The sequence below is a fragment of the Ziziphus jujuba genome, chromosome 2, assembly GCF_031755915.1.
Source record: "Ziziphus jujuba cultivar Dongzao chromosome 2, ASM3175591v1".
In the NCBI taxonomy this organism is placed as follows: Eukaryota; Viridiplantae; Streptophyta; class Magnoliopsida; order Rosales; family Rhamnaceae; genus Ziziphus; species Ziziphus jujuba.
The window spans coordinates 29,263,248-29,278,423 of NC_083380.1; the positions used below are offsets into that span (position 1 = coordinate 29,263,248).

At 32.4% G+C, this 15,176-nt stretch overlaps 2 protein-coding genes across 2 annotated transcripts; both read right to left on the bottom strand.

Moving 5' to 3' along the window:
* Window positions 1–858: 858 nt before the first annotated feature.
* LOC107419372 (probable inactive receptor kinase At1g48480) lies at window positions 859–4,179 on the bottom strand. The gene is made up of 2 exons (XM_016028142.4): window positions 2,522–4,179; window positions 859–1,894 (listed from the first exon to the last, which is right to left on the bottom strand). Exons 1-2 carry the CDS (start codon window positions 3,897–3,899, stop codon window positions 1,260–1,262), a joined length of 2,013 nt encoding a protein of 670 aa, XP_015883628.3. The 5' UTR covers window positions 3,900–4,179; the 3' UTR covers window positions 859–1,259.
* Window positions 4,180–11,292: 7,113 nt separating this feature from the next.
* Window positions 11,293–14,758, bottom strand: LOC125422785 (pentatricopeptide repeat-containing protein At3g13880). The gene is made up of 2 exons (XM_048474953.2): window positions 12,900–14,758; window positions 11,293–12,562 (listed from the first exon to the last, which is right to left on the bottom strand). Exons 1-2 carry the CDS (start codon window positions 14,675–14,677, stop codon window positions 11,824–11,826), a joined length of 2,517 nt encoding a protein of 838 aa, XP_048330910.2. The 5' UTR covers window positions 14,678–14,758; the 3' UTR covers window positions 11,293–11,823.
* Window positions 14,759–15,176: the final 418 nt, after the last annotated feature.

Here is a 15,176-nt window from a genome sequence, read left to right on the forward strand (position 1 = left end):
GAGTACAATAATTTAGAGGTAAAATATAATATTAAATGTATACAGGTAAGCTGTCTTCCTTTTAGTGCAAGCACTTTTAACGTTATCCAGAAGTGATTCTTGGGAGATGGGGGAGTGTAGACAATTTTGTATTTATGTGATCCAAATTTTAGTATCCACTCTTACACAGATTAAGGCCTTAGAGCCGTTGCAGATTTTTGAAATAAGACAGCAAAATAGGACAAAAGAATCCCATGTTGGGAAATTTTGGAAGCTCCAATTTTGTTTTGTATCATTTTCTTATTATTTTTCTCACATACCAATCTGACGAAATCAAATAATATATGTAGTTATATATAATATATTTGTTTTCCTGATGCTTTGGATGCCAAGAAAAATTTAACCATGAAATAGGACCACTGTTTTGAGACTGTCTGGCCTGCTTACTTTTAACACCTGACCATTCAAAATGAGTAGTCTGGTCCACTATAAAGTTATTCATCATCATCATCCTCACAAAGCAATCCTCTCACCTTTTCTACTCTAAATTACTCCATTGCCCTGTAAAAGCATTTTGCAAGTGCTGTCCCAGTCTTTTTGCAAAAATAACCTGCTCAATTTTGAAAATTTTTGATGTTCTTTATTTATCCATTTGGGGCTTTTGGAATGAGAGAATTGATATCCCGCATTGGTTAAAGACCAAAGTCTTCATATAGTTTAGAAGTTAGAAGTTTACAATTTGTGTTTTTCCTTAGAGTCATAAATATTCAGAAAGGACAACAAGGTTGGTTGAGAATTATAACATAAGCCAATGAAAATGTGTGCATGTGGGGTTGGGAGAGGGCCTGATTCATCTGAAAAGATAGTACAACCAACCCATAAAAAGCAACTAAAAAACATCTCAATTTCATCTGATAAAAAGGTGAGACCAAAGCAAAAGCAAAAGGCAAATGTAATAATTACAGCAACCACCAAAGTCATCTACCCAACAATAACAAATGAAACGGATATCCACCCCCACAATGTATTCATTAAAAAATTAAAAAGAAAGAAAAATTTTAAAAGAAAAAACAGTACAATGGGGAATTTGAGAGGGGAAAAAAATGAAAGTTGGCTCCTAAACGAAAGAGAATTTTAGACCTGGATTTTAAACATACAATAACACCACCAGATTTTTTTTTTTTTTTTTTTTCCACACAAAAAGTATGAGCATATGATAAAAACAAAGATGGTCATTCTACAAAGCCCTGGCTTGAAGATTGGTGTGGCTGGTCTCTGACTCAACTCAACCGGGAAGAAATATCATCTGCATCGTTGGAAATATCCGGCTGGGGGTCGTGATATTCTCTAATGCTAGATCGACGTAGCTCCTCAATGCGCCTTGTCACTTCCGGCATTGAAGGGCGCTTATCAGGATATTGAGCTGCACAATCTATTGCAAGCTGCAAAAGTTGAACCATCTCTTCCTCAACATTCTGGTATCTGAGGAGCTCGAGATCGAAAACCTCAGAAGTCCATTCCTCTTTAACAATGGACTGCACCCATCTTGGAAGGTCAACCCCTTCCTCATTCAAGAGAGCATGAGTCGGGGGCTTCCCAGTCAAAAGTTCCAAGAGCAATATGCCAAAGCTATAGACATCGGCCTTCTGCGACACCTTGCGAGGATCGGTCACCTCTGGTGCTCGGTAGCCAGCAACTCGGTTGGGAGTTGAGGAGGGCCCAACAAGGTGTGCTAGACCAAAATCAGAGACCCGGGCATCATAGGATTTGGTGAGGAGAATGTTAGACGACTTGATGTTTCCATGGGAGATATTGGGGCCCTGAGAGTGCAGATAATCCAAGCCACGAGCAGCTCCAAGAGCAATGGCAGACCTCATGTCCCAATTCAATGGAGTCCTACCTGCTCCTTTGTTTCCTGAAAGAAAGATAGAAAGACCATGATGATAGTAAATACAGATATACATGAGACTTTGTAATTCTATACATAGTTTCTCTTAGTTTGCTCAAAATGTGAAAATTAAATGTAACAATGACAATTGGTTTGCTAAAAGTATTGTATCGCTATACAAGGAAACTCAAATTAGAAGAAATGCTGATAATTATTCATAAACAAATTGAATCTCTCCAGCAGTAAATGATGATAAAATCCACAGATCAAGTTCTTCTCTTTCAACACTACCCAACTCCTAAAAACATGAAACAATACAAGTTATGAAGACACAACCTAAAGCAGAGCAAATCCTCAAAAACAAATTGAAGATCAAAAAGCAATTATACATACAAACCAACCAAGATGGCATATTTAAAAACATTAAAGCAAGATTATAAGGAGGAAAATAAAGCCAAAAATAAATAAATAAATAAATCAAAGCCATCATCCCCAAGGAAAAAACGAAGCAAAGAAAAAACAAAATAATGATTTTCTATCGTCACTTAAAATTGAAAGTTGAGAATCATAAAAGTGAGAAAAACAGATCAGAAAAAGGCAGAGCAAGTTATTGATCAATAAAGGGAAAGCAATAGAAACAGGAGATACACTCACCATGCAAAAGTGCAGATAAGCTTCCCATAGGCATGTAATCATAGACAAGAAGCTTTTCATCTCTGCTATAATAGTAAGCCCTGAGGGGGACCAAATTTTCATGATCCATTGCTCCCACAACTTCAATCTTCTCCTTGAATTCCTTATCAGAAATGGTCACATCCTTGAGCCTTTTCACAGCCACCACAGTCCCAGCCTCCAAAACTGCCTTGTAAGCAGTTCCAAACGTTCCTTTCCCCAAAACCTCCGCAGAAGCTCTCAACAAATCCTCCAAATCAAACCCTCTCGCCCCAGCATTACCAAAAAACACCAATTTTTTAGCACCGGCACCAGCAGCACTACCACCATTACTGGCTTCACTCTTCCCGTTGCCCACCATTGCCGCTGCAGCCGCCGCCGCCACCGAATACCCGTTGCTGTAACCACCACCACCACCATGTTCCGCCTCCGGTGCCGGTTTGTCGCCAGGAATATCTACCTCCGGATGATGCTTCACCGTCGCAATGTCTACAGCTCTTGTTTTCTGATTGCTCTTCTTCCGGCACAAAACAATGAAAATCACAAGGATCAGAATGAAAGCTAATACGGATCCAATCACAATCCCGGCAATGGCACCGCCAGACAATTTTTTCTTGTGACCACCGTTGTTATTGATGTTAATTTCCCCTTCTTCCGGGGGCTTAGCTGCATTCCCACTATCATCGGGGCAAAGAAGATCAAGTGGACGACCACACAGAGAATTACCCAGAAACGAACTCGAAGAGAATGTCTGTAACTTAGCAGGAATGGACCCGTTTAACAGATTGTGCGAGACATTGAATTGATCGAGATTGGTGAGCTTCAAAGCCGGAATCGACCCGGAAAGCTTGTTGTTTTCCAGGTACAGAGTTCTCAACCTTGTCAGGTTGTTGAAACTCTCCGAGATCTCGCCGGAGAAATTGTTGGACGCCAAGTTCAGGCGAACGAGGTCGTGAAGGCTGAACAGAATTTCCGGGATTTCGCCGGAAAACAGGTTTCCCTGCAAGTAGAGATTCCGGAGAGCCGTACAGGAAACGAGATCTGAAGGCAGAGGACCGGTGAGAGCATTGAGACGAAGACTGAGAGTTCGCAATCCGGTCAGATTTCCGAAAATGCCGGTCGGAATTTTTCCCGACAAGGCTACTCCGGGAAGACGAAGCACGGTGACCCGGTTGTTCTCGCATTTGACACCGGCCCACAAGCAAGGGCTTATCTGGGTCGCATTCCACAGGAGGGTTCGACCACCAACGGCTTTGCGCAGAGCCAGAAGAGCTGCTCGGTCGGAACCCAGATCTGGTTTAGCTCCTGGAAGAAGAACAACCAGAAGAAGAAACACCATTTGAAGCATTTGGGTCTCCATGTTTTGGGTCAAAACCGAAATGGGTTTTGGCTTTTTTTAGAAGAAGAAAACAGTGCAAAGAGAAATGATGTTAAATTTTGAAGCTTTTTTCAAAGCTCAGCCATGGCTGGGTCTTTGGGTTAATGGCAAAAGATAAGGTCATGGAGAGTAGTAGAGACAGCTAAAGAACCTGCATTTGGTTTTTTCTCTCTCTTCTTGGTTTTTAGAGAGAGAGAGAGAGAGAGAGAAAGAAAAAGTCCAGACTGTGAGGTAAACAGAGAGAATACTATAAAGGAAAAAACCCTAGCTGTATACAGTGAAGAATGAGAGAACTGAGTAGTCAACTGGTTTTCTCTTTTTGCTTTTCTTTTGTCTTTTTCTTTTTCTTTTTCTTTTTTTTTTTTTTTTTGTAAAAATAAAATTGGTGGATAATTTTTATTTTGTTTTCTTTTTGTCTTAATTAAAAAATGTTTTTGCAGATGAGACTACGGTAACGGTTATACTGAATTTGTCTTGTTTTCTATTTTTCTGTTTTTTTATTTTTACATTTGGAGGAGGGAAAACAAACAATATGTAAATGGAAGTGTTTCCCCCCCCTTTTTATTTTTATTTTTAAACAACATGTTTTTATTTTGAACAATATGTAAATAAAAATGTTTTTCTTTTGTCTTTTTCGTTTTTTTTTTTTCAAAGAAATTTTGGTGAATAATTTTATTTTGTTTTCTTTTTGTCTTAATTAAATAATGTTTTTGCAGATGAAAGTACCGTTAGGATAACACTGAATTGTCCTGTTTTCTTCCTTTTTTACTTTCTTCTTGCTTTTAATTTTGTGGTGTTTAGGAATTTTTATCCAAGAGGAGGGAAAACAAGCAACATCTAGATGAAAATGTTCTCTCTCTCTCTCTCTCTCTCTCTCTCTCTCTCTCTCTTTCTTTTTTCACTATTAAATTGAAAACTTTGGTTTATTACTTTCTGGTTCGATTGGGAAATTTATGAATTTTTTTTGCATGGTTTTGTTTTTCATTTTGAGGAAAAAATAACATCTTTTACAATGGAACTAATTTCACAAAAATAAAAAAGGAATATCTAATAGTGAAGCTTTATTTTAAAATCAAGATTAAAAAAAAATTACTATACATTTTGTATTTTATTCTAAGGGGATATGAGGTGGCTTAAAAAACGATTTTAAGAATGTCGCTAGAGAGGCTAACCACCAACAATTGGCTTAAAAAATATTATTTATATTACTTATATATCATGACTATTTTAATAATTTATATCTCTATAAGATGTTCTAAATGTTCTAGTGTATAAGAAATTGGAACAATAAAAGTGGTAAAACAAACATTTTTTGAAGAAAAAAATTGTTTTTATTTATTTATTTATTTCTTCTAACAGAATTTTGCAATAGATACATGACATTGTAGGTCAAGTCATTAGAAGTTTGCCAAATTAATCAGTATTCAAAATTTGTTGAAAATAGTATTCATTGTAAAAGTAGTGGTAGAAAATGAAAGGGGCAAATATCTACATCTTCCACGTCTATTACACTAAAACAATATAAGATATGGCAAAATGAATATTATGCCTTCAACTTTTTTTAAAGATAAAGTAAAAAAAATAAATAAATAAATAAAAAATAAAAAAGAAGGAATATTGTACCTTTTACCAATTTCCAGCATCACAACTGTAGCAAAAAAAATTTCCCAGCATACCACTCTGACACCAATTAAAATATATATATATATATATATTCCTGAATTAGTCTCTCTCTCTTTTTGCCTTATCTTCCTCCTTTTCTCACTCTTTCTCTCTCTCTCTCCTCCTTTTCTGTCTCTAATTATCCAGGTGAAAAACGAAATCTTTTTTTGGTTCTTCCAAAGACACGTTTTTTTAAGTGAGACGTAAATTATTGAAATAAAATTCTAATTTTTTTTATTGAAATAAATTAAATTTTCAAGCTAAACAATTAACCTTTTAACTTCATTTTTAAGAAATTTAGCCCTTACTTAATTTTATAAATTCCATGAAGATTGTGACAAGGTAGAGATAGATTTGACTCGTTATTGACATAAAATTTTTAATTTCTAAATTAAGAATTCTAAATTTATTGAAATAAATTATTGTGACAAGTAAGAGACGAATTATTGAATAAAATTCTAATTTTTTTTTTATTGAAACAAATTTATAAATTTTAAGGCTACACAATTAACCTTTTAACTTCTTTTTTAAGAAGATTAACCCTTAACTTAATTTTATAAAATACTATGAAGATTGTACAAGGAAGAGATAGATTTATCTAGTTAAGTTAATAGTCAACCATTCTTGTTGTGTTATATTGGGTCTTGAAAGGGATAGCATTGCCATTTTGCACCATTTTTTTTTCATTATATTAATAATATTATTATTATGATTATTATTATTATCTTTTCCCATTTTTTGAAGTTTAAAGCATTTTATTTGTTCTTTGAGACAATTCAATAATAAAATTGTCGTTTCATCTCAGTATAAATCCAGTTTATATCCTTAAATCTCCGATCTATATAATATACAAAGTTTGTTAACTGCTTTTCAAATTATTTCAAAAGTTATATATGTATCAACCTTTTTTTTGAAAAACAAATAAATATATATAGACTGTTGACAAAAAAAATATATACATATATAGACCAGACTAAATAGCCTTGTTTTACATACATATATTCACACATATATATATATATATATATATATATATATGTATGCATTGAAAAGTGTGTATAATATGGTAGAAGGAAAAAATGAAATGACAAAACACTTTCATTGTAAATCCCATCTAACAAAGATGGCCACTTTGGTGGTTCAATTGCCAACATCAATGTCTAAACCCTAAGTTGTTAATTAAAGGGAAAAGCTCAAAGTTTGGTGACAAAATGTCAATTTCAAATAGGCAGCTGACATAAATACATCGCATAATTAGGTTATAGTTTTATACACTTGCATTATGGTAAGGTGGTAATTATTGAATATAAAGACAACATGCTTTTTTTTTTTTTCTTAAAAAAAAAAAAACTACTTTTAAAATTATAATGCATATGTTGACTTTTTTTTTTTTTTTTTTTGGATGAATTGAAGATGGCGAATTTAACATTAGACCTTTAATTCAGGATTTGAAAATTATTATTAATGATAATTGCTATTTGGTTTATCTGTAAAAGACTAATGCAGCTAAATTATTTCTATTAAACTACTATATTTTATGTCTATTTTGCACTGTTTTCTAACCTTGTTTGGTACATCATACAATTAGCTTATGTAACAACATAGGGCAAACAAGGACAAAAAGTTCAACACATACTTCTTAAAGTTTGTTCTATTTGCCAATCAAACATAAAATTTTACAAATTGGGCAATTTTTTTACACTTTTTTTTATTTTTTTTTTTGTGTTTTTTCACACTCGTAAGTGGCAAAAATTCAGTATTTCTACGTCTTTAGAACTTTAATAATACAAGTAACTAAAGCCTAATTTAAGATGGATTAAAGCAAGAAGAGTGTTAATGTCTAAATAAAAGCTTTAGGTTTTGAAATAAAATTGATGAAAATTAAATGACCATGTTCTCTTTTAATCTTTAATTATCAGTTTTTCTTTCTAATAAAAAACATATGTATACAATATATATTTAATTTTTTTGAAAGTTTTTTTTTTTTGGAAGTTACTTAGTCCATTTTCTCAAATATTAATAACACATATTTGACCCAAAAAAAAAAATTAACAACAAATAACAATTTGAAGAACTTTAATTTATAATGTTCCCCACAATTTCAGATATATTTATTAAAATTAGTCCTCTTTCAATCTTATTAAAATTTATCTCCCTCAAAAAAAAAAAAATCTAACTAAAAGTAAGTCAAAAAAATTCTAAATATAACTATAATACTATTTATTTCAGTTATAAATGATTTTTTTTTTAAATTTAACTTGAAAGAAACTGAAAAAAAAATTGACATATAAAAGAAAAAATAATAGTGGGATCAATTTTAACCAAAAAAAAAAAAAATTCATAGAGGACAATCCAAATTAATGGAAACAAGTAGACCTTTTATTTATTTATTTATTTTTTAATTTTTGTTTGAATTGAATAGGTCCACAAAATATATAATATGTGCCAGCATTTTTGTGGGCCGTCCGATTGGTTCACATGCTTTGCGGCATCCACCGACTGATCCGACCGTTTAGAGTCGGGTTTCAAATCGGCATTGTCGTCGTGGGTGGGACCCATGTCTTAGACAAGTCCTCTCACTCTCACGTGCAATGGGATATTATTGTAATATTTGCAACCTATAAAGTTTTTACTTTTTTTTTTTTTTTCTTTCTCCAAATTATTTAAAAATATTATTTTTAAAAAATTATTAATTATTTTTGTAGCTGGCTTAAGAGAAGATTAAATACTGATTAAGACTGTATATCTACCTGTATTAATATATTAATACCCAAAAAAGGGAAAATATGGGATTTGGTTCTATACCTTTTTGATTCTGCCAGCCAAAGCACAAGCAAAAGCAAATAATATTGGATTTATTAATTGTTTGTGGGCGTTGGTGGCAATAATCAAATTTGTATCATATTTAATATAAAAAAAATTATTTAAAATATATGGAGGAAGATTTTTTTATTTTTATTTTTTGGGATACCAAGATAAAGATCCTTACAGATCTGAACTTTTTACCTGAGCTTGTAATATAAATATAAGAGTTTGTTGGCAATAAATTTTCCTGTTGGTAATTAATTAAATAATCAAGTGCCAAAAAACAAAAGTAATTGTCATATATATATATATATTAAAATATTTATAGCATAGAAAAAAAATACTTTAAATGAATCTTAATTCGAAAAAGAAAAAAAAATTGGGAATTGCAAAATGAAATCATTTTATTTTTCAACCAAATTAGAAGATTATTTTCTGATAACTAAATCTGAACTTTATATTGAAGGATTATTTGATTTTAATTAGATTTTTTTTTTCATTTTCGCTCTTATTTTTTTTAATTACTGTTCATTTAGCAGTTCTTCAGAAGCATCCAATTAAGATTTTAGGACTAGTATCTGCCTCACAAAGATATTATAAATGAATTATTCTTTTTTGGACTTACTGTGTTAGCTGTCACATAACAAATCATACAGTAGAAAGAATATATCAATCTAATTATTGCTACAATTTCCCTATATATTCCTAAAAAATCTTATTATAATTCTAATGCGACTTGCATATTCTTAGATCATACATAACAAGTAATATTGGGTATATTTTTAAAAGCTTCATAATCGTTAGAGTCAGGCTGTTTCAATCATCTAAAAAATGTACAAATTGACGTAGGACCAGCTAACAAACACTAGTAATTAATTGACAAACCTTAATCAAAAAATAAAAAAAATAAAAAATTGACAAATCTTGCTCATCGAATTGCAAGTTTAATATTATATTGTTATTAGTCTTTTTGATATAATATTAAATTAAGGTCTTTTACTGTTGATTTTGATTATATATATATATATATATATATTTGTTTAATTGAACTCAGTTTATCTTTTAAAATTAAATTTACAAGGTTGATTTAATAGATTAGTAGCATAATAATATCAAATTGATTTAATAAGAGATTTATATATAGATTTTGAAAATGGCTATTGAAATATATTATATTTATGTTAGAAGAAACAAAACGTCAACTTCAAGCTTAGAGGTTGTAGAATTAAGCATGTTTATGGTCCAATTCAGGATCATTTTAGTGTGTGAATGGATGATCCAAATGATATATAGGTAGGACTAGGAAATCCTGGTTTTATAAATATACCAACCCAATCATATAAACAAAAGCAAAACCAAAACGAGTCAGTGAAAAAAAAAAAGGTAATTGGGAAGCATGTTTTAATAGGTCGGAATTGATATGAGAAGGGTTGCACTATTTTCTTTTTTTTTGGGTTAAAAGCATGAAATTATAAGTTTGCCAACCTTACCTCACATTCAATAATGATACAAATTAGCTGTTTGGTAAGGTCCTTAGTTGTAAAGCCAACCTTGTTTACTTTTCTAGTGCGGTTCTCTCTCTCTCTCTCTCTCTCTCTCTCTCTCTCTCTCTCTTACACAAAGAGACACACATAGGAAACGTTTTTGAAACCTTCTAAAGTTGATGAGTTCTAACTAGGTCACCCCCAACTCCAAGGCAACCCTATACATCATAATCCCTTGATTGACTTTTTCTTTCTTAACTAATAACTACTAACCAACTTTGAATGGTGAAAAACTTTGTTTACTCTATTTTCACAAATCAAAAATGTAAAATACACAGTTTAGTTGGAGAATCCTTTTTGTATGGTTCGAATCTTTTTGGTATTAAAAAAGATTAATCATAAATCTACACAATGATTTAAAAAGTAAAATTTACAATTGAGTTGAATAGTTCATATTATATTATTTGATATTATCCAATAGGAAAGAATAAAATTATGAAAGTCAAATTTACAGTTGAGCTAGAAAATTTTTATCATATTACTAGACACTCTTCAATATAAAAAAGAAAAAAATTTCAATTTCATGATTGTATTAAACATAGACAACATTAATTCAATGGTTGTTCTCCAATCCATTAGACCAATGAGGAGATTATTTTTCTTCCACACCCTCATTCTTCTTGCAGTGAAACACTAAACAGAGAAGCAATAAGTAGGGTGACCTGATTGGTCTAGAAGAAAATTTGTATGATTTTTCGTGATGTAGCACATTTAATTAGCAACTCCTTGTATAGGACAAGAGGGACCATAGTTGAAGAAATTGGTGATCAAATAGTACTGCATAATCATAGATTAGTGGAGAAGGCTTCGTTACGTACCATCAATGAAATTGACTCTTGCCCTACTTTATTTTGTTTTTCTAGTTACTCTAAGAAGGAAACTTTTTAAGAAAAGAAAACTAAAGGGTTTACTTGCACTTCAACACAAAATATACAACTATATGTCTATTTTTGTTCAATTTTACATCACATTGAAAAGGAAGTGAAAACCAGGCATTATAGTTGGGATGCTTAAGAAGAAGTTGAAGATCTATGCTATGTGTGGGTGGTAAAGGGTTTGACTAAATTATTGGAGGTCCTACTTGCAAGAAAAAAAATCTAATTTTGATAAGCAATTATTTCAGACAGAAAGCATAATTTGGTTAAATATCTCAAATGACATGAGAATAAGATCCTAAATATTATATTGGTCACATTCAATAATAAAAGCATTGAACTTTCAAGGCTATGTTTGGGAGTTTGAAATTTATGAAGGAAAAAGATAATATATACGTTTAATAATTTTAGTTTTTTTTTTAATTTTTTGAAACAAAATTACATGCCAAAAAAAAAAAAAGAAAAAAAAAAGTGTAATATACAAAAGAGAACACTAATGTAAATGTTCTGTTTTCCATGAAAATATGTAAGGAATTTATTTTAGCTGTTCAAGTTACAAATAAAAAATAAAAAATTAATTAAACTGTATATTTTTAGATTTTCTTTTTTATGTTTATCATTTTTCCGAATATTTTCTCACACTTTTTTTTTTTCTCTCTCTTTTTAATACAAAATCTGGAATTTCTCATAAGTGCTCAATTGACCTGACCCAATCTAACAAGGATCACAAACTTTTTGGGTTGGGTTAGGCTAGATAGTCCAAAAGCTTGAAAGCATCTGGCCATTTCCTTTCTGATGGATACATGTTCAGCTTGAAAGCAAAAGTCTCATAATCTGAGAGCTTTCCTAGAAGTTCAGTTCCGAATAGAAGCAAGAACTTGGCAAGTAGCAAATGTAACTCCAGCATCAGCTTCCTGATTGGATCAATAATTTTCAGTTTCTTCAAACTCTCTCTCTCTCTCTCCCCCCTCTATATATATATATATATATATATATTTATATTTATATATTTCCATGCTACTACCAGTAATCCCTACAAGAACAATCACCCTCTTTGAAGTGATGGAAACGAAAAGGATCTCTAAGAATTATTTCTCTCCTTTCCAATTTTGAGAAGAGCTTCATTGTTGTATGACAATCAGAGCAGACTCTTAAGTTCTTCATCACTCTCACTGGTGCGGATTTTGGTAAACTTATTATCCCAAAAGTCACAGCTAGCTTTTCACTATGGTTGTTTACCAATTTGTTGTCTTTCTGTCCAGATTCAGTATTGGAAAAAAGCCCTTCATTAGTCTTTATCTTAGCAAGCATTGCTTCTAACCGGGCGTAAATTAATTCATTCATTGGATGAGATTTATCACCAACCACAAACGTATGAACTTTACTTCCTACCTCTATCCAACTTAGACCAGGTTCCTTCTTAACTCCTCTATCCTTCATCAATTCTCTGATTTCTGTGGCAGGTAAATCTATTCCAGCATCAGTGTAGGTGTTGTATAGAAGCACATAAGATGCAGCTGCATGAGGTTCAAGCTCAATTACTCTGTCTGCTATGCGCTTTGCTATTGTAGAGTCCTTATAAATCCTGCATGCACTCAACAAGGCTCTCCACATAACAGGATTATCCTTGAAATCTGATGTCAAAATAAAATTTTCAGCATCTACTAATTGACCAGCACGACCTAGCAGGTCAACCACGCAGGTGCAGTGCTTTACACTGCATGTCATTCCATAATCTTTCTTCATCCTTTCCAAGTATCTGTAATCAATCAACAATAATAACTTGATATTTGTAGTTTATAAGTACAACACAAAAACCCAAATATTGCATGTAACAGGATGTGATGCATAAGTCATAAAATTTTCCAAGCAGTTAAAAACCTTTGATTACTATATACTTCTTTTGATTAAGCTAATATTATGCCACCTATCTATGTGTTTATTTGTTTTTCCCACAATTTCTTAGCCATTAGCGCTAAATTTCTATTCAAACCCAATGCGAAGAAAATTACGAATTGAAAACTTGATTTACAAAATTTAAAACAATTCACAAAGAACCAGCATAGTTGACAGGTGAAAAGGCATCATAACATTACCTTAATCCTTCTTTCACAAGTCCTCCATGACTACAAGCAGTCAAAACTCCGATGAATGTAATGTGGTTAGGAGTGATTCCACAATCTTCCATGGACTCAAAAAGTTCCAAAGCTTGCCTTGCACATCCATGTTGTGCATGGCTACAGATCATCACAGACCAGGAGACAACATCAGGACTCTCTATCTGTTTGAAGGTCAAATTAGCCGAATCTATGTCCCCAGATTTCGCATACATGCATATTTGTGAATTTTGAACCATAGTGAATTTCTCAATGCCATTTTTTATTGCAAACCCCTGAATCTGCTCTCCGGATCTTGCTGCAGCTAAATCAGCACATGCACTCAACATGCTTGATATTAAGAATTCATCTGGTTTACTTCCAGCTGCCAGCAGCTCATAGAAAAGGGTGAATGCACTTTCAAATTTCCCATTTTGAACATAACCCACAATCATTGATGTCCACGAGACGATGTCTAGTTTAGGTAATAGGTTAAAACATCTCCTCCCATCCTCAATTGAACCAAAGGAAGAATACAAATCAATAAGTGCACTCCCAATAAACTCATCCTCCTGAAGGTTATTCTTACAGATTTGACCTTGTATTTGCTTTCCATATTCAAAAGCTTCAACAGCATTACAAGCTTTAAGCATACTTGCAAATGTGAATTTTGAGGGCTTCATCCCTTCCATCTGCATCTTTCTCAAAAGATTGAAGGCTTCATTTGCATGTTGACTGGAAATAGCCTCATCTAGGAGGAGTGCACTAATCATGGCATTATACATCACAACATTTCTATTGGGTACAATCTTGAAAATCTGGACTGCATCATTTAACTCACCAGTCTTTGCATACATATCAAGCAATGCGGTGCATACAACAAAATCCAAATCGAATCCCAGTTTGACAATGCAGCTATGAAGCATTTTTCCATATGGTTCTGAATTATCCAATTTTGCAGAACATGCTTTTAAGACACTTCCTAATGTATAAGTAGTTAAGCTCAAACCATCTTGATGCATTTTCACCAGTAGACTCAACATTTCCTTGATGGCACCACTTTGAACATAACCAGAAATCATGGAGTTCCATGAAACACCATCTAACTGATCAAAATTCTCAAATAACAGCCTTGCACGATCAACGTTTCCACACTTCGAATACATATCAATAAGGGCATTGGTCAGAAAGATCTGGGAAGCCAACCCACCAACAACGATTAGTCCATGAATCAGCTTACCCACTTCAATCTCTCCGGTTTGACCACAAACACTGAGAGCACCTGCATAAGTAAACTTATCAAGCTTCAAACCAGCCACTCTCCCTTCATTAAACAAGCTCATTACATTATCAAACGAACCCATTTTGGTATAACCAGAAATTAAAGAATTGTACGATACAACATTTCGTTTAGGCATTCTGTCGAGCAGTTTCCTAGCAGTGTCCAATTCATCACACTTGCAGTACATATAGAGAAGATTATTTAACAGGAACACACAGGGTCTATGATTAGTTTTGACCATATGGGCATGCGCAAGCTTCCCATGATTCAGAAACCCAGTTTTGGTAGAGAATTGGAACAGCCTTGTATAAGTTACAGAGTCAAGGTTCAAGAATGAAGGACGTGGGTCAGAATAATTTGATGAGGGAGTTATGATACGAGGCAAAGAAGTAGAAGAATTCTTGGGTTGTGTTCTGAAAATGACAGGATCAATAAATTCAATGGGGTTGTTGAAGAGAATGTTGGGTGTTTTTGCTTTCGTTTTCTCAAGCATCATGCTTTCTAATTCCTATATTTTGAAGTTAGCGCTTTCGCTGTACCATTTAAACCTATTGCCTTTTGTCTTTTGGTGCGTGTAATTTCAAAAAGTTCATTGCTTTATATCCACGTAATTTTTTATTTTTTTTCTTTTGGCATACCAACGTAATTTTCAGTCTGGTTTTGGATTCTCTAGTTTGCACATTATTTCAAACTAAACAGTGTATTATTATTTTCTTGTTTATTTCTTCAATTGACTGGGTCAATTTTAATTTTGATTTTAATGTAAATCAAAACATTTTTAAAATTTTCAATTGAAATCTTCAATTTTATTTTTTGTTTTAGATATTGGTATTGCATAATTAATGTTTATAGTAATGAATGTTTAAGTTGATTTTTTTTTAGAAGAAAAATATTTTAACTTAATATTATCTTTTATTTTTATTTTCAATTTTTTTATAACTACAATTTGTGATAGATAAATAGGTTTTTTTTGAATAAATTATCTAAATATAAAT

Bases quoted from the DNA above. Each gene is read 5' to 3' on its own strand.
- LOC125422785 (XM_048474953.2), bottom strand. From the start codon at position 14,677: ATGATGCTTGAGAAAACGAAAGCAAAAACACCCAACATTCTCTTCAAC. The intron at 12,563-12,899 runs GTAATGTTATGA...GATTGATTACAG, and splicing joins CTTGTGAAAGAAGGATTAAG to ATACTTGGAAAGGATGAAGA.
- LOC107419372 (XM_016028142.4), bottom strand. From the start codon at position 3,899: ATGGAGACCCAAATGCTTCAAATGGTGTTTCTTCTTCTGGTTGTTCTT. The intron at 1,895-2,521 runs GTGAGTGTATCT...TCTTTCTTTCAG, and splicing joins CTTATCTGCACTTTTGCATG to GAAACAAAGGAGCAGGTAGG.